The sequence below is a fragment of the Scardinius erythrophthalmus genome, assembly GCF_964197995.2.
Source record: "Scardinius erythrophthalmus genome assembly, chromosome: 2".
NCBI classification, from domain to species: domain Eukaryota; kingdom Metazoa; phylum Chordata; class Actinopteri; order Cypriniformes; family Leuciscidae; genus Scardinius; species Scardinius erythrophthalmus.
Window position 1 is genome coordinate 30,002,500 of NC_138222.1, and position 26,767 is coordinate 30,029,266.

Sequence of the window (26,767 nt, forward strand, 5' to 3'; positions counted from 1 at the left end):
GGAAGTAGGCGTCCTTCAGGTCGATCGCTGCAAACCAATCCTGCGGCCGTACACACTGGAGGATGTGTTTGGCCGTTAACATCTTGAACGGCAGCCTGTGAAGGGAGCGGTTCAAGACGCGCAGGTCGAGGATTGGCCGTAACCCACCGGACTTCTTGGGTACAATGAAGTAGGGGCTGTAGAAGCCGGACTTCATCTCGGCTGGAGGGACAATCTCGATCGCACCCTTCGCCAGTAGGGTGGCGACCTCCGCTCTCATGACAGGGGCATTGCCCCCGACCATAGTGAAGCGGACTCCCCTGAAGCGGGGAGGAGATATCGCGAACTGAATCGCGTAGCCGAATCTAATGGTTTTCGCGACCCAGCGGGACAGTCTGGGAAGCTCTAACCAGGCCTCCAGAAAGTGCACCAGCGGGGTCATACGAACCACAGACGTACCGTCGGTGGGGCAGCGAGGCGGAATGACCGGCACCGGCGAGGATGGCATAGCGGCCCTGTGCGGGGGCACGGTCATAAACCGCATCCTGCCAGAGGAGGCCAGGGGAGGGCGCGCGTCCCACGGGGGCGTGCTCTGGCAGGGGTCTGGCGACAGAGGGGGGATGAGAGGAGCGTGGCCCGTGGGCGGCGCGTCCTGTCATCCACTGCCTCTTAAAGCTCAGAGAAAGAGCATCAGTTCTTTAGAACAACATTCTCCCCCAGCCCTCCACTGGGGGAAGGAGTGGTCCTGCTCCCAACTCCCCGAAGAACTGAGCCCTAACTCCAAGCTGCCCATCTCAGGAGTGCTGCTTAGCCAGGTGTTAGCCGGCTAAGGGGCAGAGACAGGCGGTGCCAGCCTCCAGCGACCTCCTCGTGCTCGGACCGGTGAAGGCTCGAGGGAAGGAGCCGCATGGAGGTGGCGTCGGCGGGAAGCGGACTAAGCAGACCACACCAACGGATGACCGTCAGTGCATAGCCTCAGTCCGCTTCTGGAGTGATCGAAGACTGTTGGGCGCAGTCCTCAACCACACCGCCGACCAGGCTGCCCGCCTCAAGGGTGCTGCTTAGACTGACGTGGCAGTCTAAGGGGCGGAGACGGGCAGCGCCACCCTCCTGCGACTTCCTCCTACTCAGAGCTGGTGAAGGCCCGAGGGGAGCAGCCGCATGGAGGGGGCCTTGGCGGGAAGAAGACTAAGGAGACCGCACGGATGGATGACCATCGGTACAGAACCTGAGTCTGCTTCAGGTGGCCGAAGCCACCCGCCAAAGAGCTCAGCCTGGGACATGGGGGAGCTGAGAAAATTAATTCTCAGACCCTACCACATCAACCTGGCTAAGCCCATGTCTGGACCACATAGTGGACATCACCTGACCCAGGATCACGCAGGTACCGATGTCGCCCGAGAGCGAGGTCAGTAGTGTGCGTGGCGGAACAACCAGGCCGGGCATGGGAGGCATAGCGTCCCAGCATAGGGGCGTGGTTAAAATTTTCCGCGTTCTGCCAGGGTTGGCCAGGGAAGGACTAGCGTTCCACTGCGGCCGGTTCGACAGAACTCCCGGGACAGCACTGCATCGAAGGCGCAGGCGACACACAGTACTGCATGACCGTGCCACGATAGTGACGGGGAACATACAGACCATGATCACCATGCGATCGAAAGCAGCGAAGGCGGAGGACACCCGCGAGCCGCAAAAGTCACGTGGAGTCTCGCGCAGCGCAGGCGTCCTGATGCACGTCCGGGAGAAGCTTACAGCACTCGGGGGGAGGGCGGGGCCACTCCAGCCGATGCTTTCAGCTGCCCGGGAAAGCATGGCTGACAGCTCTGGATCGGTCCCGGCAACGATGGCACTCCCGTGGGAGGCAACGCAGTCGAAACTTCATTTCCAGAGGAATCAAGCCCACCTTGTGATGCTGTGAGTGCATGGTCTGCGATGTGGAGGGGGGTGTGGCCCGAGGAATTGACTCGTCGGTTGTTGTGCCACACCAAACCCTCAGATCACCCTTGCCACCAGCCAAAGTATCTCTTCTCGAGGAAGAGATAAATTGGGGTGTGGCAGAGGGGACTCTACTCACATGGAGATCATTGAGTCTTGATCTATAAACATCGCGATGGTCATGTTCCCTTCTTTTTCTTTTTTTTTTTTTTTAGTTTATTTTTTTTGCAATGAAAACATGACTCATCAACGAGCGCTGCCAAGCGTGATTAAGCCCAACACGCAAAACAGCGCTCGCGACCGTTAGGCGGATGACCGCACAGTGCGCACACACATCCAGAAAATACACGGGCGAACCGTCTTGAAAAAGACGTGCCGCGTGCAGCTCTTTTAGAGAGTGGAAAAGCTCAGCAGAGTGCTGAAGCGCCCAGGGAGAAACACACTCACTGTCGGCAGATTACTGCACAAATCAGCAGCAGGAAATGCGATCTCGCTGGAAAGCGCCGTCACACAAACACACTGAAGAGCCGCTCGTCTCGAAGAGATTTGAGATGACACTCAAAAGGCTTGTGGAGTGAAGTACTGAACTTGGCTCCGAAGCGAAAACATATCTGCATATTGCAGCGTACTTCCTTATATACCCCCTGCGGTGGGCGGAGATACGCTATGCAAATTCCGCAGACCCATGGCATTTCATTGCCATTGGCTCGTTTTATATACTCGAAGGTGAGAGGCTTTCTAAGCGAAACCCCAATCGTCGTCATCCGACGTAACTCGGAGTGACCACGAAAGGGAACTGTGGTTGCAGCTGTTAGCTGGGTTTACTTGATCCCAAACATTATTTAGTGTGCTAATTTGTATTGTATTCAGTGTTGCCAGAACTGTTTCTGACCCAAAGGCCTCTTTGTTGTTGCTGCCTGTCGCTGTAGTAGCGCTAGCTTGTAGTCTTGGGCTGGGGTGGAATTTGCCTTAGGGTCAGTCTGAAATTTCTTCAAATTATAATCCTTATTGTTCAGTGCAAACAGGATGTGAGCATCCTGCTAAGTGTGAATGGAACATTGCAAGTTGGAACTTTTTAGCTTCTTGACATGCTATGTGTTTAATAATAATTTAAATAATGCCTGAGGCTTTAGCCTCCATAGAGAGTGGAGAAAGAGTGTAAAGTTTGTCTTCTTCCAGAGGTTGTTGAGAAGAAGCTCTTGAACCAACTTGGTGATTTAAGTGTCTGTACAAGCAAAAGAAATGTAATAATTTAAAAGCTGTAAACACTAGATGACTTTTGCCCAGTCTGGTCTGACTCAGATTTTATATGTGATATTTTTAGCCAGTTTTAGAACACGCTGTTTTCATGTGTCATGCATCTCCTAGAACTGTAGAAGAGTTTGTTGTTTTCAGAACAACTGTAAAGTCTGAAAGTGTGTGATTCTCATTTTTTGTGAAATGGACTGTCAATCATACACTTTACATCATACACTAAACAACTGTGATGATGTAAGTGTATGATTGAAAGTCCATTTCACTAAAACTTTGATTGAAAAGTTTATTAAGAAGTATTTTTATAAACAAAATTTTAACTTGATCATATAATTTAAACATCATCCTTGAAAAATGCTACATTAGGTCTGTTTAGGGTCTTAGAGAACACAGCTAAAGAAAAACATGAAAATAAATCTTTACATTCTAAATTGGTCTGACTGCTGTACACTCTGTATCTCTTTTCCCATTTGATTTATTTGTATTGTATTTTTCAGCAGTGTTTTTGTGTTGTCAAATTTAACCTGAACAGAAATAACATTAGCACATTTCTATGAAGTTTGTGGTAAAAACTTCAATACAGATTCAATATCTTTAATCAATTTGAAGGGAAAGTGGTTTGTTTCAGAATTATTATTATTATTATTATTATTATTAATTTTACATGTACATCATTGGTGCTACATAAAAAACGTTCAGTCTCAGAATGTTTAATATGCCGCCATTCAATTGTAGTGTTTCTTGGAAGTCAAATTCCTACATTTGTGTGTTAATAAAGGTTCCTTTCTCCCACACGTTTGTTCCCAGGAGGTGCGTTTTACACTTGACCGCTGTGCTGGAGCCACTATCATGGAGATGGAGGGAGTGGGCAGCTGGCTAACTACTGAAGACCACACTTCCTGTGAAGTTACTGGCATTACACCAAATATGGACAAGTAAAGCACTTCTCTTCCTTTATATTTCTCTTTTCACACGAACTTATGTTTGTTTAAAGTGTTAAAAATATCGCCCTGATGAACCAGTAAAGTTATTGTGCCAAAGAAGCCATTCCTCTACCATGACACAGAGCACCAGTCAATGAAACAATCATTACCTTCCTCTTTCTCACTCTACATATGAGCCTCATTCCAATTATGAACTCAATAACGTCTTGAAATATTGATAGTCACACAAAGGTCTCAATCTAAAAGGTCAAATGAATTATCTCAAATGAGTTAATCTCTAGAGGAAAATTACCTCTCCATAACATATAGCACATTAATGGCAACGGTCATTGTCCCTTCTGATGTGCTTTCAGGCATCTGAATACGACGCAGGTGCTTCAGCTAGGTGGAGTGAATGAGAACCTGCCATATATTTACCCACAACTTCAACACAAGCACTTCACTGGCTGTATCCGAAACCTCATTGTGGACAGCAAGGTGAGGTTTTCTTGAATTTCTTTTTGAAGGGGCAAATGAAGGGGGCTAGAAGTGTTGTTTTCCATAATTTTAGAACGATTGCAAATGTGACATTGATTTTAACACTAGACCTGCCATGGCGGTCATTTTGACCGTTTTGAGTTTTATATCTGCAGTAACTTTGTTGAAAAAATAAATAAAATCCTGCTGGTACCTGACTTTTCCTAAAAGTGTCTGTATTTTCATTTAAAATGTTTTTCATATAAATTACATATCAGGCAATAAAACAAATTAACATATTTACCTATTTCGGCCATAGACGGTCAAATTGACCGCACTGGATTTCGCGGTATTATTATACATATACCAATGTACACAACAATAAAATGTGGTAAAAAATACACAAAACATATTCCACAACAAATCATTTAAATGTAATGATATTCAGAACAGAACAAGAATGAAAAAATAACTATAAACAAGCCAAAATGAAATAGGCTACTTTCAAGCGAAAGTGAAAGTAAGCGGCGTTGGGCTCACGTAACTCTCTAATTAGAATCAAAATGTTTCAACATTTGCGATGTATTTTGATGGTAAACTATTCTTTATTATAGGCTTTGTACTTCACTCACGTTCCAATATCGACGGAAAAAATCATCCTCTTCACATGCGCAAAATGGTACGAATTGTACTACTGACTAGGCTATATAAACAGAGCAATGGAATTTTTATATGTTAGGTTGAGTATTTTATTATTATATATTTTTTTATGGCTATATAATGAACAGGCTACGATGTCAAGATTGCAATGCTGGAATATGGTGTGTGTGTGTGTGTGTGTGTGTGTGTGTGTGTGTGTGTAAGGCGCGGGCGCGATCGAACAGTGTAAACATGAAAACATAGGCTACTCCGTCATTTTGTTCAGGACATCTACGGATATTATTATTTATAGATGTATAATTAAACTTGTTTAAATGTACAGTTTGGTGTTGTTTTGTTTTTAAAAGATATCCTAATACAATAAATGCATTAATCTCTCAATTGGGTATTTATCATTAAAGATATAGAGTATGGAATCTAGCGGTCAAAATGACCGCTTGCAGCAGTTCTAGTAGTTATGGAGATCTGGCACTTCTAGTGTTAAACAACAGTTCAATAACATGAAGTAACATGAAGTTATATTAAGTGACCTTTAGAAGAGATTTTAGATGCAATATTGACTGTTTTTGCGCTAGGAAAAATAGTTCAAATAGTTCAAAACAAAGCCACAGCAGGAAAGCTGCCACGTCTGAGCAACATACAGCTGTGTTACTGAATGATTCAGATTTTTTTAGCGAACGGTGGAGTCAATGATTCAATGGCCCATTAATAAAGACAGTGGCTACATCCTAGTGAGATTTCATCCTTCCTAGACCAGTACAATCTTTCATTACACAATGAATTGGACAAGCTCAGTGCCGCTTCCTTTTCCGCTAATTATTTTTTGTCAATTGGAATGTGTGCAACGGAGACTGCCTTCCAAGTATTTTTCAAATTGAGATTTGACGGAGCTTGATGAAGTTGTAGTCTAGAGTTACTATGACGCAGCCTTCACTTCATTTTAAAGTATAATTGCACCTTTTTTTCCAACATTTCATATGTATGTATAAAAAAATGTGTAAAAAAAAATAATGAATGTTCTGCTGATTTGGTGCTCAAGAAACATTTCTTATTATTATCAATGTTGAAAAAAGTTTTGCTGCTTAATATTTTTTTTGTAAACATGTACTCTTTTGTTTTTCCAGAATTCTGACGAGTAGAAAATTTGGTATATTTTTATACTGTCCCTATATGGACAAGCACATAAGCTTACCAAGCTGTCAGTTTGTAGTTTTCTAAGAAGTGTTATTTCAACTGAGTTATAAATGACCATGCCACTTGTCTTTTTAACTGATCTGTGATCTCAACCCACATTATCATGTCAAGGTTTGTAATGGGGGGTGGTTGTTTGTTTCTCATTTTAACACCGTGACTCTGCTGAAAGTTCTCGAGTCTAAAACACTTGACCAATGGTCATCAGACACACAGGAATAGGGTTCACTTAGGCTACTGCGGCTTGACTGGAGAGCAGGTCATAGACTGTGGAAGGAGGAAGTACAGAGGTAGAACTGCTATTTTAAAAACTCTTCTGCCCACTCAGTTTTCTCAGATGGTTTACATCCTTTTGCTCTTTCCCTGTTGTTGACCTGTGAGAATTCTAAGTAGGCTTTTTGGTGGCAAATACACAGTATGATGGGGTGCATGGCAAAGTGGTTTTAAGATTTAAGAAAATTATGCCCTTTACTGCTCCACCTTGGGAGGTACATGCAGGCAACTACAGTACGTTACTTAAAAGGTCACACAGGTTTGCTTGAGCTATGAATCCCATTAAAGAGAAAGTACAGTCCTTTACTAAATCCAAAAATAAACCAAACAACCCTAAACCTTATGGTGAAAAGGCCAACCTTGCAGAGGTGTACACCAAAAACAAGCAGCCAAAAAATGCAACCACAGCAAATCAAAATAAAATGTGAGACTTGTGAGAATGGGTCGTTCGGCTCCAACTAAGAAAAAGTCATATGCTAACAGTTACTATAAAAGTTTTACAAAATGTTTTTCATTAGGAAATAAATGAAAATGAGCTGTATGGCTGCTCCAAGAGAGACTTTAACTGAAATAAAACAACCTAGAGCAGTAACAACATTGACAAAACAAAGCAAGAAATTAGAATTTTTTTAAAGAAATTAATACTTTGATGCATTAAATTGTTTAAAAGTTACAGGAAAGACATTTACATTTGACAAAGTTTTTATTTTCCATCACAGGATGAATTTCAATTAAAAAAATAAATAAAAATAGAAGAAAAAGGTGTAGTGTTAAATAGTGTTAAAGTGTAAGTATTATTGTTTTACTGTATTTTTGAGAAAAAAATATGCAAATTTGGTGAACGTAAGAGACTTCTTTAAAAAAAGATTATTTCGATCCCAAACTTTGTAGTATGTCCTCCATAACTACTGCTCTGATCCTTCTTGGCATAAAGTGTACATGTTCATGACACATTTTCACATCTAATTTTCACCTCCTTGCGTGCCCCTGGTGTTTGATGGGAAGTGTTGCTCAACTTCCCTTCAAAATTCCCTTCAGGTGCCCGATAGTGTTAAGGTTGGGTGAAATACTTTTTTTCACCTTGTGAGAATTTATAGTCACTGTCATGTTGAAAAAGTGCCCAACAATGGAGAAGGAGAAGGTAGCATCTTCTGTTTCAAAATTGTGTATGTGAATTCATGACACCTTTGATAAAGCACAACTCCCCCATTCCTCAGAACTTTACTACCACCAAACTTCTCTGCGGGGACCAGGTACTTTTCACTGTACTACAAAAATTGCACCAGACATTTTTTTATTCAAATTTTAATTTGTAACTTTCAGGAGGGTGTTCTCATTTTTGCAACACAACATTTTAACATTTTGATAAGAAAATCTTATGTTCCTAATTAATGTAGACATGCTTCTTTGGTAATCAAGCAGCTTCTTTGGTAATTTGGCGATCAAGCAGACTTGCTGGAACATTATATTTTCATGGAACCCTAATAGGTCTTCTACGTAAAGAGTTATTGCTGAATCTGGTAACTTTCAGAGGGGGTGTATATGCATTTATGCTTTATTCTCTGTGTATGTATACAGTATATATCAGCATCATTGGTCAGATGTTATGAGCAGCCAAAGCACAGCCAGGTCAAGTTCACCAGTCAACTGCAGGACACTTAAACAGACCTTCTAATAATACACTTCCAGAATAAACATCTCAGTAAAACACAAACTTATAAAGAACATTCTTGAACTGAATCTATAAGGACATGCAGTGTAGATGGTTTCAGGCAGACAACACAGGCAGTGCTATCATTCATTACTCTGTGAAAGATCAGCATGAAGCAAACACACATTCACCAGGACTTTATTTCTACAATTAAAGTTTCTTGGAATATTGTATAGTCAGACAGTAAGTATCTCATTAATATTGCTAATGAGGAAATATCTAAGCAGAGGGGTTTGCAATAATGGCCAGCTGGCTGTACATTATCCTACTTATTGCATGACTACTTAACAAATAACTGAATACATGAAAATATTGATTTGAAGTGCAGTTATTTTAGTTTTAGGTTACTTTTATTTGAGAGAAAGAACTGAGCACAGCTTTTTAGGAAACAAGTGGTCAGTTATAGTGTTACTATAGACAACTGGCATTATTCGTTAATACAGTGGATGACTACTAAATGCTACTATCCTTGCTGAATGAAAGTATTCATGTCTTTAAAAATATATCGTACTCACCCCAAACTTTTGAGTTAATAGTCAGTTATAGAGTTTCCATGGACAACTGTATTTTTTTTAGAAATATAATACTGCTGAATTAATTTCACTATTGATCAGTTGCATTACTGTGCCTGTCTTTATTGTTTGCTTTATAAGAGAACATTATAAATGCTTTCTATTGGTCGTGTCTTGTGTAAGGGGAGTGTTAGCCTCTATTAGGTCCAATGTTTCCACACTGTGGCTCAGGAGATTTAACCTCTTTCTTTATCAGGAGACAAATGGCAATAAACCAACCTACCTAAAATGAAATAAAGAGTGACAAAGAGTAGTTCAGTGGAATTAACGCAGTCCTTCTGCTTATTTATCTGCAAGTAAATCAGCCGTGCTCCGGGTGCAACTGGTTCCCGAACAGGGTCAAACTCATGCTGCAGCCACTTCAATAACTTGACATTAAGAGGAGTGGGCATGAATAAATAGGAGTCATCAGATGAAAGGAAAAATTGATGTAATGTGATGCATGGTTGTTCTCTTGTGAAGAGAATTTAAGACCTCAAGGTTCCCCCATTCTGTTAATACAGAGCGCTGCAGGCTTGCTTTTTTAAGTGGCTTTGGCCTGCTCGGCATAGTAATATTCATTATGGCAGGCTGGATTAAAGGTTAATGCACAAATGAGATAAAATTAACTTTTTCCATCTCTTATCTTCTCAAGGCCCCCTAGTTTGGCCTATCCTGACTTTCCAATCTTTAAATCACTTTCTTTCTGTCCTCTCTCAGTGTTTACATGACTTCTGGTAGTCTGTATCCATCACTTTGACTTTTTTTTCTCTCTCTCTCTCAGTTTTATGACCTAGGTTCACCGGCCGACTCCTCTGGCAGTGCTCCAGGATGTTTGATGACGGACAGTAGCTGTGTGAACATGGGCTTTCCCTCCTGCGGGACCCGGGGCCGCTGCCACGGCGAGTGGGGTTCCTTCAGCTGTCAGTGCACACCTGGGTACAGCGGGCATCAGTGTGAAAAGGGTAATTACTCAGACATGGCTTGGAAACTTTGGGACAACTACTGTTTTCATAAGTGGGAGGTGAGAGAGACTGAGGCTTTGAAGATAAAGCAGATAAGTCATTGCTAAAGAGGATGACTGAATGGATTTGGAAACATTTTTAGTGGGGCAGTGAATATCTTTGAATTGCTCTGTGTAGGAGGGATAGTGTTAGCACCCAGGCAGGATTTTCACACACACTAAATCTTGGCACAAATCGCATTCAGAAGTGTTATGAATTTGTAGAGATTCTTTATGTAATCGCATCCTGCGATATTCTCACAGTGCATTTTTCACTGTAGTGTTTATGCATCCTTTTTTAAGGACTGCATTTGAAGAACACATTTGTGTTTCACAGAGGTCCCGGAGTACTCTTTTGATGGAAGGAGTCACATACACTTTCAGCTGGCCTTCACGCTCCCGGCCAGACACACGCAGATTCAGGTCCTGGTCCGGACACGCAAACACAGCAGCTCTATCCTCAGCCTGCTGTCCAAAGAGCAGACTGAATATCTCAAACTGGAGGTTAGTGCTTTTGAAAGCATCTCTCTTTTCCTTTCTCATGCCCTTCAGTTCCCTTAAATATGGCTGATGCATTATCAATGGTTTCCTTCTGCTGGAGATGTACTTTTATCATTTTGTTCCTTTTGAATATTATTTAGTTCTTTTCCAAAGCCTCTTAGAATTGTTTTGATATTCTCAAAAAAAAGGGGGGGTTCAATAAAGTTCAAACCATTGACATTAGATAATAGGTATCAAGAACTTACAATAAAGATACGTTAGAAATGTTAATTTCCACACACACTACCATTCAAGTATTTGCTAAGAATTATTAGTGTTTATGAAAAAAAAGTATCTTAAGGGTCAACAAGGCTGAATTTATTTTAGCAAAAATACAGTGAAAACTAGCCTGGCAAGCCAGACAAACATCAAGATGTTAGACACGGCTCAATCCGAGGGGCGGGATAACGGCTGTCTTTCAAATTCCCTCTGCACGCAATAGGACAGCGCTTCAACCAACCAGTTCGTTTTCCCAACAGCCGAGCTAACGTTAGTTGATAGATTAAACTTTTGAATCTGGTCGGCAAAACTACGAACACATCTTCCTTTTTTTAAGAATGACTTAAGTGCCGTTCTTTGCTCTTTTCTCAAAGAAAAACTTAACTCCAAGTCCTCCAGAGTCGCGGCCAAACCCGATTCGAAAGACCGCTGTTCGCCAGCAGCAGCCGCCATTCTTTGTTTTCAAGTAGCAGGGAACCGTCGCAACTCTGTCGTCATTATGTTAAGCCCGCCCCGCCTACTCTATACATGATGTGATTGGCCTGACCCAATTTAGGTTTTTACAGCTCCGAAAGTCAACGGAGAGTTGCTAGACTGCCCTGGCTGCAAAATACATTTTGCTGCTGCTAGGATGCGTCTAGATTTCTAGGCTAAGTGAAAACAGTAATAATGTGAAATATATAAATTATATTTTAAAATAACAGTTTTGTATTTTAATATATTTTTTAAATATAATTTATTTCTGTGATGGAAAAGCTGTATTTTCAGCATCATAACTCCGGTCGTCAGTGTCACATGACCCTTCACATATTATTCTAATATGCATATTTGGTGCTCATGAAACATTTATAATTATTATCAATGCTGAAAACGGTTAATTTTTTTTTTTTTTTTAAGGATTTTTTGATTAATAGAAACCGTAAACTTTTTGGACATTAATTGACATTAATGTGTTAAGAATAAACCTGAATTAACTTTGAACAATATTATATTTATAATTTAGCATTAACTTAGATTTAAAAATAATAGAAATATTGACCACCCTGTTTTTAATGTCTCTTCTGCTTCCCCACAAATTTGTGCCCATGAAACGTCCTTACAAACAAACAAATGAGCAGCGTTGACCACAAGCATATAAAGATTATTTGTTCTTGATGTGCTCTGTAATAGCAGCCCATCTGCCAGACCCCGCGAACGTTGTCGCAACAGTGTTGCAATGTGAGAATTTGAATGGAGCAACGAGATCGTGTTTAATCATGGAAGCATTAGTATGCGTCTCCCGATTCGTCTGATACACTTGCAGAATGCATGCCGTCTACCCTCTCACTCCAAGGCTGTCTCATTTTTCATGTTTTCATTTTTTCCTCCCAACACCTGCTTTAAGATTGTGTGGTAGGTTTGCTGATTGCTGCTTTGTTTCTCTCCCTCTCTTTCTCTCCCATGTAAAACGTGGGCGATTTATCTGCGGCATGAATTAGACGTGTCTGTGAGATAGAAGACATTTTATATCCCCTAAAGTGGCAGGCTACAGATTGCATTACCTGTTTATATTGTGATTCTTGTGAGGCTTCACAGTGGTGCAGGAACTGATTCTGCCTTTGTGCCATGTGCGAAAGATTAAAACTTAATCTCCTGCTGTGCTCCTCTCAATTACCTTAGCAATAATGCTAATTGATGTGATGTGCCAATATCCATTTAGCATTGCCTGTTGTGTATGATTATGATGCATCAACTCACTGAGACATTTCCAGCAAGGTGTTCTTGTCATCAACGGATGGGGAGGAAATAATAGTTTGATAATCTAATTTCTTCTCAAGAGACTTAGCCGCATGTCCATTAGCGGCAGCAGATTATCAATGTAGTCTGTTTTCCTTGCATTCATGGGATTCTGACTCAGAATACGTTTACAGATTTATTGAGATGATTTTATCTGATCATTTTAATCATGACACCAGAAAACAGTTATGCCAGCCTCAGATGGAGGCCTGGTTGATCAAAATCATGTTTCATTGTTTTTAGTTTTATTGAACGTTTTGATGACAGACAGCTCACAGAAAACATTACATTATAGGCCTACATTATTTGAGCCCCTTCCATTTAAAATAATTCAATTTCAGCATTCTGGGAGTTTTAAGATCTTTAAGAGAGTTTAAGATGTTCTTTAAGATTCCCACTGTCTTTAACCTGATTTTACTTGACCTTTCCAGTTGTTCATGATTCACAGTTCACAATTTCTACCTGATAAAATATTTTAGAGCTTGGTATAACTATATTCACTATATAAAATCCCCATATAATTGAATATATAGTATGTGGTTAATTTACAAGACTTTTCCTGGTCTAGAAATCACACTTTGCAAAATGAGGCTACCTCATATATCATATATATAAGACTGTGAGAACCTTAGTTCTTTAATGAAAAGTGAAATGAGATATATCTTGGTTTTCATTAGTTTAGTAGTATATGTTAATGCTTGTTTTGTCTTAAGTCATATTGAGGCCTTTTTGGAAGTTTCCTGAGGCCCCAAGTGAGTCCCGACAATCTGATTGAGAACCAAGGCTCTAAAAGATCAAACAACAACAATCGCATACTGTTGTTTCCCTGACATATCTTTTGGCAGTGAAACGGGGCCTTATGAAGTCTTATGAAGATCCATCGCTGTGTGTTGGTTTAAAGCTCTTTTTTTTAATCCATTTGAGCTCATATTTTGTTTTATTTTTATACAGCTGATTATTTTCTCATTCAATTTGAGCAATTTTATTCCCTCCTCTGAGAAAATGCTTCAGTTCTGCTTCAACACCTGATGTCTCATCCCTTTATAACCAACCACCAAAAAGGATTATTTTAATGATTCCCTAGATTTTGTCATGACATTGATTAACGATGTCTCATAATATTTTTTGCACGTAACAAAATACGAAAATGTGGTTAGGGAAGCCAAACATACTTAATACTATGCACTTAAGATCCAATGGTCCATGATCAAATGCTTCTAATTCTGAAAAATGCAACTGGGCAGATGGCTTTACCTGCTGCTCCAGTAGATGGCATTGGTTTCTGGATCATTTGGTGAGGATGAGGGGCGTGGAGGCACGTTTCACATCCACCTGGGTAAAATAGAGAGCAGCTCTACTGCCATTTGTGGGGTAAATCTTAGGGCATAAGGAAAAATCTCAGATTTTCCATGGACAGATTAAAGTTAATGTACTTGTTAATTAGAATGCCTTGAGGTTTTAATACCTACCCAGCATAGACTCAGCCTTGAAATATTCTAACAATCCGGTTTGAGATTATCTTGTGAGCTGTACCGCAGGTGAAATTCAGTAGGCTGTTGGAGAGGACGAAGTTCAAAGAGGTCAATCGTGTTTATTCGTGTATACCGTTTACAGGTTTTGTACAACTGTATACAAATGTGAGAGAGCCTCACTGCCTTTTGCATCATTGTTAAGTCGTGTTTTTTCCTTCACAATAAAGCCAGTATGTCAGGGAGTCTGGCAAATTATGCTCTCTGGGACACATGCAGAAAGACTCTAAGAATTTAAATGAAGGTTGGGGCTCTCTTCAGGAGATTGGCTAACCGCTCTCCCTCACAAACTAATACATACCTCATCGTTAAACCTGGCGTTTCCATTTTTTCCTCCAGATATGGAGCTATGGCTAGTAAGCATTTACTTGTGAAGTAAAACACCTGTTAAATTATTATTATTAGACTGTTAAAAGTAAGGCAAAGACATTACAGTGAAGGGCTCGTTGAATGTTGAATGATTCAAAGCACAAAACTGATGGCTTTTATACCGTACTTTATTACACACTTTATCTTACATGCCCTCATAAATAATAAAACTTACCTTAGAAACACTTGATTTATAAGAAGCAATCAGTATAAGAAGAGCATAAAACTCACACAAAGGGAAAGAGAGAGTAAAAGAAAGTCTCACAGCTGACCCCTAGAGAGTCTGAGAGGCAACACAAGAATATAGTGGCAAACCTCACTGACACCATATTGAATTTTTTGCTCCCATTGTCTCCAATTAAAGCACTGATATGTTTAATTCTGTTAGTGCTCAGTCGTTTTATCCGATTCTGGCCCAGTCTGGTGTCTTCAGTCCCCAATGGGTCTATTCCTTACCATACTGAGCCTCTTTCGCTCTTTTTATCTTTACTTTACTACCACTGTTTTCATAATTTCACAATTGTTCTTTGTCTTTGGCTCTATATTTTCTCTTGATTCCTCATATAATCTGAAAAACTATACATTAATTTTATCCGCTGACAGCATTCTCTTTCTTTTCTCCTCCCACTTTCTTCAGATCTATCAGGGTCTGTTAAGTGTCTTCTACAACCTCGGTGATGGGGACTTCAACTTGACAATGCCCTCTTATCGTTTAGACAACGGAGAATGGCATGACATTCACTTAGATCGGCACGACAGCGAGTTGACCCTGCGCCTGGACGGCGGTGGAGGGCGGCGAGAGATCACAGGATCACTGGGACGCAGTAGGGAGATTGTTATTGATCCCGCTGTGGTGATGCTGGGCAACTCATTCCCTTCAGGACATAACAAGAGCTTCCAAGGTGAGGTACAGGTGTGTTCCTGAAGCTCAACCGGTAGAGCACAATGCCCAAAAGGCAATGGCACGAATATGATTAGCAGGGAATCATATTCCCAATGCATGTAACCACAGTATATAAGTATACACTACCATTCCAAAGGTTGGGGGTGATAAGATTTTTTTATATATATTTTTGAAAGAAGTCTCTTATATTAACTTATATAAAATTAACAATTTAAAACAGCTCATATCTATTTGAATATACTTCAAAATGTAATTTATTCCTGTGATCAGCATCATTACTCCAGTCTTCAGTGACACATGATCCTTCAGAATCATTCTAATATGCTGATTTGCTGCTCAAGAAACATTTATTATTATTATTATCATCAGTGTTAAAAATAGTTGTGCTGCTTAGTGTATTTGTGCGGAAACAGCATTTATTTGAAATAGATATCTTTAGTAACATTATAAATAGGGATGCACCAATACCCCTTTTTCCAGAATGAGTCTGATACGATACTTTTAGTTTTAGTACTTGCCGATACCTGTATTTTCATTGCATTTTTAATTTTTAAAAATATTGAGCAGAGAAACCAAAAGAATATGAATCAAATAGACATTTCCTTCAGTTATTTTCATGCCTAATTATGCCTGTTAAAAAATGTATTGTAGGAACACTGTTCATATTATTGCTCTATCATATTTTATCTTGAATTTAATAGCACAGTGAATATTTAGAGCTGCTCTCCAGCAGGGCTAAACCAGTCAAGAGCAGTGAGTGATTTACTCTTGTCTTTTGTTGTTTGATTAACATTGAGGACAAAGACAGCAGTAGGTTTATTAGGCTGCTGTCAATTTAAGAGCTGCACGATTCTACTGTACTGTTACACGCGTTTTCTTTTCAACTGTTTACGTTCACTTAAGACATAACTGACTATGTTTCACAAGGATACCTGCCTATGCAGGCATTTTGGCATCATTTTGTGTGAATTTTCCCTTTCAAGCACAAGACATGAAAGAGAACTTGATTCAATAGGCAATTTGCAATATGCTGTCTGAGAAGCAGCTTTTTGGACGTGCGCTTCGGGTGTTTGCGCAAAGAAAACTTATTTGTAACAGTTCATGTTATTACTTGCACATATTATTTAGTTTTAATTAATCGATCAGCATTTATGAGCATGCAACAGAAGTATGCGCGCTCTCTCTCTTTACGGTCAGATAGCGTTAGTAATATGCTCCTCATTTTACTTTCTTTGCTATTACCATATCCGACCAAACTACAAACTTCCCAGCGATGTCTATGCAAAAGGGATGTGCGCTCGACAAGCTAACGTTTCTGTGCCGCTGCGTGCTCAATCCTCTCCGTGCGTTTCATTTATCATCTCGCACACACCAGCTATATAGGTGTAAATATTTAATTTGTTTAACATTCTATTAATGTTAACTTACTAACCCCCAATTTTTTAACAGCTTTGTACATTGTAATGTAGGTACTGGTAAATCTCTGGATATGGTTATGATGGAGAAGGACAGGAGATGCATTGGATTTATTCTGGATCATTTTTATTTCACCTTAGTATTGCGCTTTTCACAATACATATAATTTTAAAGGGGTGGTTGAATATGATTTCACTTTTCTAACTTTAGTTAGTGTGTAGTGTTGCTGTTTGAGCATAAACAACATCTGCAAAGTTACAATGCTCAAAGTTCAAAGCAAAGGGAGATTTTTTTTTTAAAGAAATAGCTTTTTAAGGACTACAACAAACGGCTGGTAGGGACTACACGACATTCCACCCGGGCATCACTAACCCTAAAATTTACATAAACCCCGGCCCCGGAACGCGATTTATGGATTATCAAGACAGAATTTGCTACAGATAAGCTACATAAATTCATCAACTAACCATCCAGAAATGTTGTCTACATGTTGTCACTTCTTGGAGTCTCTCCATCTTTCTGACTTCAGTTTGAACATAACAGGCTAAAAGTTTTTGACATTTTCAGTGCATGTCTGTGTGAGGTAAAAGGACACAAGCTGTTGTAGCTCCGCCCCCTGTGCCGGGAGCAGTAGCTCATTTGCATTTAAAGGAACAGACACAAAAACTGTGCGTTTTTGTTCACCCTCAAAAAGTGACAACTTCAACATGCTATATAAAAACATCTGTGGGGTATTTTGAGCTAAAACTTCACATACACACTCTGGGGACATCAAAGACTTATTTTACATCTTGTGAAAAGGGCATTATACCACCCCTTTTAAGCTGCTTTACAGAAAATGCATGTTTCTACATTACAATTAAGAGTGATCTGTTATCAGAGGTGACTGTGTCAAAGTAATGTCCATATGGCAGTAATGTCCAGTTCTAAGATAAGATAAATCATGCAGTTAGCTAACATCTAGTATTTGTTTAAAGGCAAAATTCACTTTTATATTGTTTTTGAACACTAATTATGTGTCTGCTATGTCGTGTGTACACAACCACCCTATTATGGTAAAAATCCATCCACTCTGTTTGTTATTTTCCGCATAAATCAGAAACAGTGTCTCAAAATGAGCCGCTCAGGAATGCATTCAGTTGTGATGTCACATACTGTAGGTATAAGCCCTGCCAACGGCTAGCGATGGATTTGACCCCATTAGCTAAGCTCCTCCCTTAAGTTAGCTGTACACAGTCCGCCATGTTCATTATCTATAAAGGATAAAAATTTATCACATAAAAATATTAATCCAGATGTGTTTTTTTTTGCCAGTAATTTTATGAATTTAGCATGAAATTCAGTGCGTAAAATAAGCTTCTAGGTGAAAAAATAAGCGAATGTTAGCGAATAATTGTGTAGGGATATAACTATTTATCCAAGTCTTCTGAAACCAATCAATCACTGAGAGTGTTCGCTGCTGGTGGTTCTCTGAGTTTGCTCACAGGGTTACAGTGTGTTTGGGAAACGAAGCCCTGAACAATGCTTATTAGATGACGGAGAACATCTACAATTTCACAATAACTAAAAGTTTACACAACGGTTCAAAATGTTGACATCAGTAAGATTTTTAAATGAAATTAATCTTTTTATTCAGCAAGGACAGTCAAGGGTTTTACATTGTTAAAAAAAATCTATTTCATATATACTGCTCTTTCAACTTTGTTCATCAAATTATTCTGCATAAAATGTATCATGGTTTCCACAAAAATATTAAACAATATAAAATATAAAATAAATGTTTCTTGAGCATTAAATCATCATATTAGAATGATTTCTGAAGGATCATGTGACACTGAAGACTGGAGTGATCGGAGTAAATAAATTAAAGTTTACTATATATTTAACAGCCTATTTTAAATTGTAATACTATTACAGTTCTTACTGTAGTTTTTATAAAATAACTGCAGAACAGACTTAAAACTCTTATAGACCCCAATCTTTTGAACAGTAGTGTACAATAGTGCATTTACTATAATTAGGCTAGTTTGGTAAAAGTTCAAGTGGATTTTCTTATGTTCTATAACAATTGTTGTTAATTAATCTTAATTCAATCTAAAGGATTTTTTTTTTTTTTTTTTTTTTTTTTTTTTTGCAAAAGCAGCATTTAACTAAGAAATTGATTCTCACTAAAACTACTAAAGTTATTATATATTCTAGATCAGTAATTCCCTACCAGAGGCACTCTCCGGGGGCACTGAGGAAGATTAAAATTGCTTATTTAAATTTGTAAAAGATACATTAGGAGTCATATATGATAAAAAAAACATCAATACTGTCAATATATTCAAATAATGAATCACTCATTTGTTTTCTTCACTACAGTAGAAAAACAGATGCAAAATGGCCTCCAGACCTGTCATAATGACAAACAAACTAAAGTGTTTCATTAAAGGGAGAGGAAACTGCTTGTTGAGACAAATGTTTTTTAGTTTCAAATCGAATCCTGGTAACAATAGCCTGTTTAATAACATTAACACGTGCTAAATTAAACTCAACATAATATGAGCTTAAAGGAACACATTGCTGACAAAAAAGGCAGCACCAAATACAGTCCCCTGATTGTTCATTCCCATTCCCATCTTGTCTGTCCAGAGTTGGTCGCAATAGATGAATTGGTCGCAAAAAATAAAATGGAGTCAATATGTCAAAGTACATGGAGAGCTGTGGACAACTCCAATAAACACTGTAGAATGACATTTTGAGCTAACAAAAATACTGCATCCCATGGCCAGAAATCCAATCACTGAGTTACATCAGAGTGCTGTAAAGAGGACTGCCATTTTACCACTAATCCAATTTAACTTCAGTCAGAGAAAGAACTTAGCCAGCACATGTGTACATCACACAGACGAATCTGTACTGCTTTATCAGCTAATTCATACTGCTGTTCCTCTATCTGTCATGATTACATGCTGTTGTATTGACTCATGAAACATTAATAGGAAGGATTAATTCATAATAGCCTCAAATGCACCTTCAGTGTAGAGGAGACACACAGCTAGCATGAAACAGACAGCGGTAGGGAAGGGAGACAATGATATGTGACATGAAAGAGAAGAGGGAGGGAATAGTCCCATGCGCACAGCACACATACAGCCGTGATGGTTAGCCTTAGGCACACACTTTGTGTGTTTATTAAATGGACTCTAAAAGCACTTTTCTTAAAAGCTCAGAATATGAGTGGATCATGTTGAGCTCAGTTTGTCTATGTGTGCTTGTTTTGAAGAAGCAAGTGTGTGTTATGTAGGTGTAAGAGGAGGATTTACACTTTGTTTTGTTTTTCCTCATTGGCACAGGCTGTATGCGGGACCTGAGGCTCAATGGGCGGTTTATTCCTCTGGATGGTCAGGCCAGAGAGGGAGTGTCTGTGGCCAGCTCTCAAGGTGTGTCTTTGGGTTGTTCCTCCGACTCCTGCCGGAAAAACCAATGCAGCCCCCCCTTTACCTGTGTGGACCTGTGGAGAATCCATGAATGCAGGTGAACAGATACTCATATATGGGTCTCCTCCTATTGGGGAAAATTGTTAGTCATAGTACACTGTAAAAAAAAAAGTGCTGCCTTAAATGTTTAAGTACAATTAACTTGGATGTTTAAGTCATATAAACTTAAATTACATTAAACTGACTTGAAAAATGAAAAGTTGAATCTGTGAAAAGTTGAAAAGTGAATCTTATATAACTTATTACAAAAGTATAAAATTGCTTAACTTATTATGAGTTAAAGCAATGTAAAAACATATGTTGTCATATTGATCATATAATTTTTTACTGTGTAGAAATTATGCCAAAACTGACAAACCTGTATGTAATATTCATATTTTTTATGATGGATTCATAGTTTAAAACTGGTACAAGGGTCAAACGATAAAATCTAAAGACATTTGGAAATGAGTAAAATTAATAAGAAAAAATCATTGAGATAGTATTATTGTTTTTAGTAATATTTTGAATTAGTTTTTAATTTAATATTTTAATGGTAGTTAAAGTTTTAATAATTTTGTTGTGTTTTTGTCATTTTCAAAAAAAAATGTCAATATCATTTTAAGTAATGTTGGTTTTAGATTTAGTTCATTCAGTGTAGTTAAATACAGATAAAAACAACTAGCTGAAATTATATTTGGAAAAAAAATATTTTATTGTTTTATTTTTAGTTTTACTTAACTAAAATAACCCTGAATTAAGAAAAAATTTATGAAGACATAGTAAACAGATTCCATGTTTTGGAAACGTTCGTTTTAATAAAAATCCTCTCTAATCTGCTCAATGTAGGACACACAAACACACATAGTAGGGGGCTTGGCCGTATGCACTTTGGCCCTGGGGTTATGTATAAACATACCTCAGTCAAAGGCAGGTACATGTATGAAATCTGTGGGCCGCTCTTCACCCAGACCTGTCCACTGTCCTCTCTTGCTGTGAGATCTGTGCAGCTGCTGTGTAGTCGATTGTGTCTTTGATTGCATGTTGTTTTTTTGCCTCTGACTTGCTGGCAGGTTTTCCTGTTCTTGTTCTTATTTTATCTTATCTGATCTGTGCCGGTCACATTGAGATTTTTAGAGTATGTTAAGATTTTTTATCACATATTCTTTCAGCGATCCATCGGTTCTACACTGATTTCCTGGACAAAGAAAAATGCAACATGTGATCCCAAGCTTGTTTTATTCACACAGGGTTTTAAACGTACCAGCTCACTGTGAGCGGTTTCACATTCACAAACATTGTTGTTGTACCGTTTTTAGATGTACCAAAAAAGCTTTCCTTTGTTATTGAATTTCTCTTGTAGCGCCAAACAAAATAGTTTAATATGGTTTCTAAATATGTTTTTCCGTATTGAAGAAATGTACACTTTAATTAAAGTGACAGTTAACCTATTATGTAAAATTGTGTCATCATTTGCTCTCTTGTTGTTGCAAACCTGAGCGACTTAATGGAAAAAGGTATCGACAGTACAGGATACCATTATTTACTCACAAATGTTCATTTTTGAATTAACTGTCATGAATTATTTACTGAATCTATTGGACGTAGTTTATATTTTAGCATTAAAACACTGAACCCGTCAGTCCTTTTTTTACATACACGTTAATGTATTACCATTTGAATAATGTATCAACCCTTTTTGTCTCCTCCAATCGCAGGTGTCCCCCAGGTCACATGGTCAAGGCAAACTCCACTGGCAAATTCTGCGTGTACACGCTCTGTGCCAGCCGCCCATGTCACAGGGGCACGTGTGTGGCACAGTCGCCCTCCAAATTCACATGCCAATGTCCAGAGGGCTACCGTGGCCGGCACTGCGAGGTGACACTGGCCATCTACCGAGACGACGTGGGTCTCAGTTTCAGCTCCCTTTTCGCCATATGCATCTGCTTTATGGCCCTGCTAGGTACCTATCTTCAGCATGTACTCTTAAAATCTCATCATTCACTCACCCTCATGTCATTACAGCCAGCAATATGGGTAATAATATTAATTATTATCATAATACAAGTGCTTAAGTGGTGTTCTACATTGATAAATGTGAGTTGTTGCATTAAGAGTGACCTAATCAAAATAAATTTTGGTGCATTTTACAATTTTAATCATGTCTCTCACAGTCAACACGCCAGTTGTTGGTTTACTGCGAAATATTAGTTTCAGTAGGAGCCTTAAATTAATGTATCAGCCTGGTGTTTGTCACATAAATATTAACTGTGCTCTTCCTCCTCTGCTGAACCTCATGTATTTTTAAAACTTATTTTGGTGGTTGGCATTTCAATATGCTTTCCTTGCCCATGTTGTAGCTGTTAAGAGTTTGGCATACATGTATATATTTCTTTTATATGCCAAGGTTTCGTGTTCCCATGTGTATAATTTTTTCTCACATTGTCTGACAGCGGTAAAGAACACAGTCGACATAATCATTGATCATGACTGCTGAAACTCATATTAACTCCCTTCTTCCTCCGTCCTCATCTGCCTGCATTGATATGCTCGAGGCCAAAGGGAACTAAACAATCTTTTTCCTCCTCTCGCAGTTTCATTCCATTATAGATTTGACATGACCTTATTCATTCTTAGCTCCAGTTGCTTTTTAAAGTGTTAATTTCTTGATTTGTAGGCACAAACTGTGCTGTTTACCTAAGCCGGGCTGGAAATTGAGATCAATGCACTAGGGTTTTGGGCAGAATTTCAATGGTCCTGACCGTCCTCAACTGAATTTAAGTAGCCAGTAAGTTTTTTTGTATCCCCTCCTTCCTCTGTGTTTTTTCTTCTTCATTGTTTTTCTGCATTCCATTCTGTCGGTTTGGAACAATTCCAAATAGAGACGATCGGCGATAAATGTGGTTTGAGTGCTCTCTGCCATTTGAAATGCTTTGGCGTAGCATTAAGAAGATATTTTTTCTTCTTGTAAGGCGGTTAATAGGTTTAGCGCGCCGTGCTACACTACGCCTCCACCTAACCAGACAGGACTCGCTCTTCCCTGCTGAAAACAGCCCCCCTGCAGACTAACATATCACTACAGCAAAGAGGGAAAAGGACCATCCGTTAAATCCCAGGAACAGATAATAATGTGATGGCTCTGAACAGGAGAAGAGGGATTTTGAATTGTTCTTCTGAATGCTACTTTTGAGAGACCAAGTGACTCAGTACGCAGTAACCTCAGAAGACTGAAAAAGTCATGCATTTATAGAGTATACATGATGCTCTTTTTTATAGAACCAAAATAATATATTTTATATACAGTATACACTCACCTAAAGGATTATTAGGAACACCTGTTCAATTTCTCATTAATGCAATTATCTAATCAACCAATCACATGGCAGTTGCTTCAATGCATTTAGGGGTGTGGTCCTGGTCAAGACAATCTCCTGAACTCCAAACTGAATGTCAGAATGGGAAAGAAAGGTGATTTAAGCAATTTTGAGCGTGGCATGGTTGTTGGTGTTTATTTCAGTTGAGAGACTCTCAGTAAAGTGTCAGTATCTCCATCTTCATTTTCCATGCATTTTTGGTGATATCTGCTCTGAGATTAAAAATATGCCCCATAAGTAATTTTTATACCTACATTTGGATCTCAGGACTGTATTTTTTTCATTCAACTAAATGTGACTAGACTGTCCTTCCACATGACTGTGTTATCTCATATTCATTTTCCCAATCATTAGCCATTTCATGACAGAATGTTCTGTGATAAAGTGTCTATAATTTACATTGCACTTGTCAATTCGGGTGTTTAAAAGCACAGATCTGGCATGTTAGAGCATGGACTTAATGTGAGACTACATTTACATTGGAGGGAAAAGGGAAAATGTCTCATTAGTATTTTAACCACAGTTTGAATAAAAGTCATAATGCAAGCCATTTGTTCAATTAGCCACTTGAATCCAACTGTCATGTTTTAATCTATGTGAAGTGTCATGTCTTAAATACTTAGTGCAATTTATTAACCCAAATTATCTCAGAACCATAAAATTACTCACAGCAAATTGATTGCTGTGAGTGACCTTGCATTGTATTTTACATTTTATATTTGAAATTACAGTCCAGTATATTTAAGTCCAACTAAAAACATAGACTAATTAATTCACCTTTTGAATTGATGCGTTGTGCAGGGATTTATGGCATTCTGACTTTTACATTAAATGAAACAGAACTTTTGAAGATGAACAGTTTAAGATGCAGATGAACAACAGTGATCTGTTTTTTCCCCAAGTTTAGAGATAATGGAGAAAACACATTTACATTTGTTTTACACATATACATCAAAACTTCTCCTCAGCTTCTTTTGTTTTTATGTTGAGCTAATGATACTGTATTTTCTGTCTTTACTTCTACAGTGACACAAAGCATGTTCATTAATATATAATTAATTGGTGTTTATTGGTTGTTTTCATGGGGACAGTTAGGTTCAGGTTTTGCTACCAGTGTGGTGACTGTGTGTGTATGTGGGTCTGGGTTTGCCTACATCATGGGTCAACAGTCATGTCAGTGCAAACATGCTGGATTTTTTTATTATTTGATCTTCTGTTGAGGCTCCAGGGCATTTGAAGCCAAGCAGTGGTGAGCTGCAAAACTGAGTGCTGTGTGTGTGCGTGTGTGTGATGGATGAAAGTGGGAAATAAAATGAAACAGTGTGCGATAGTATGTAACCTTTATTATTATCTTTATATGTGTGTGTGTAGATTATTCCATGTGAGGATAGTGGTAAATGTCAGTGTCATATGGTCATACTGATTTGAAGCATTTGAAGGTGAAGAGTGTCTGCTTCTTGAGATTGGTTACTGACATATGGGCCTGAATTGTGAGCGTGAAGGTGAGGTTTTAGTATAATGTGTTTTGTTTTTGGATACAGATCTGGATATTCTTTAGTTTAGCATTTTCTACTTCATACTAATGTGTCTCAGGTGTGATCAGATAGAAAGACCATGTCACATTAAAATACTAAGCGTTACACTCTTAGTACACACTCTTTTTCTGTTTTTACTGACATATAAAAAAAGAGCATGACAGAACATTTACAACCCATTTTGTCAAAGTGGCGCTGATTATTATATGTCGGTGCAATCTTTATTACAAATTACGGTTACACTTTATTTCGATGGTCAATTTTAGACATTCTACTAACTATAAGTAACTTTGCAACTACATGTCAACTAACTCTCATTAGAGTATTAGTAGACTGTTGGGGTTCAGGTTAGTAGAATGAGTTGATGTACAGTAGTTGCAAAGTTACTATGTAACTTAGTCAGTATGTCTGTTGGAGGACCACAAAGACTTTATAAGGGACTTAGGTGACCATCAAAGCGTTAGTAGATATTAAGCATACAGTCTACTAATACTGTAATAAGAGTAAGTTGACACATGTAGCTACTATAACTAATTTTTAGTGCCTACTGATTTATCTTTTCTTCTCTTCCTCTCTCCTTCTCTGCTTTCTCATTCTTTGTGTTTTCTTGTATTTAAAAATAAATCCAGGGCTTCTTTTAGAGAGCATCAAAGCTAAAATTAATAATCGCATGCATTAAATGGATGAACAATGTGTTTCATTTAATAAAGCCTAATGTGTTGCCCAGGCATTGATTTATTGTGTTTTCCTTAAGAAACACAATACATTTAATGACCATGAGAAATCATCATTAACATGTTTTGTTCCAGTGTTTATCAGAAACCTTGATAGATGAACCTTGAACAGCTCATCCACTCTTTGCTATCTCTGAAGAGCTTGAAGAAGACGACAATTCTCCACTGGTTAAAGGTCTTACTTTGAGCTTTGTTTTAATTCCATAGCAGAAACAGAAGTGAAATGTCTGAATGCCCTTCTAGAGAGCAGTGTTTATCGTCTTCGCTTTGGAGATTAGGATGCCGGGCTGGTCTTGGGTGTCCTGAGAGGGGTCTGAGGGGTCAGATTGGAGGGTCATGTGATCGATGAAGCAGGCAGCCAGAGACAGAAGGCTTGTCTGGAATCAGATGAAGAAGTTTTTCACTCAATATCAACCACACAAGATGCATTTAAAAATCACTGTGAAAAGTTACACTGTTGGAGAGACAGAAATAGACTGAGCGGGAGCACAGTGGCATTTAGGTCATTTTTTAGGCATTTTAATGAAGACAACAATTTTAAGACTGAAATGGCAATTAAATGAGTCACCTTTGGCAATGAATAAGGGATTAAATTATATAATTTCAGCATTTTACAGTGGACATTCCTGGGCAGGCAGAGAGTTTAATAATGGTCTTGCAAGAAGACTCTTAAACTTGCAAGTGTGAAAAATCTCTGTGTAGCATTTTTTTTTTTTTTTTGTCACTTATTTTTCATGTTTTTACACACGCTCTGTATATCACACATATACAGTATGTCACAGTTGTCTGAAGACATTTCTTTTTCGCAGATGATCTCAGTTGGATAGACACACTCCGTATGGCTTTCTGCACATCTTGTCATCATCTTCTAGAAAGCTTGACAAAACACACCAGAACTATGCAGCAACACATGCCATATGTCAGAACAGAAATGGTCTTCCTTCACCAAGGCTTCT

At 38.7% G+C, this 26,767-nt stretch overlaps 1 protein-coding gene across 1 annotated transcript in view; it reads left to right on the plus strand.

Annotated features, from left to right (window-relative positions):
* LOC308707040 (neural-cadherin) overlaps positions 1-26,767 on the plus strand; it is a gene marked incomplete at both ends in the record, with an annotated part of 259,279 nt that overhangs the window by 229,866 nt on the left and 2,646 nt on the right. Inside the window, 7 exons of the mRNA XM_081393095.1 lie at positions 3,973-4,100; positions 4,463-4,586; positions 9,736-9,916; positions 10,292-10,458; positions 15,025-15,289; positions 20,046-20,226; positions 21,887-22,131. Coding sequence (XP_081249221.1) covers positions 3,973-4,100; positions 4,463-4,586; positions 9,736-9,916; positions 10,292-10,458; positions 15,025-15,289; positions 20,046-20,226; positions 21,887-22,131 — 1,291 coding nt within the window. The remainder of the gene's footprint in view (positions 1-3,972; positions 4,101-4,462; positions 4,587-9,735; positions 9,917-10,291; positions 10,459-15,024; positions 15,290-20,045; positions 20,227-21,886; positions 22,132-26,767) is intronic.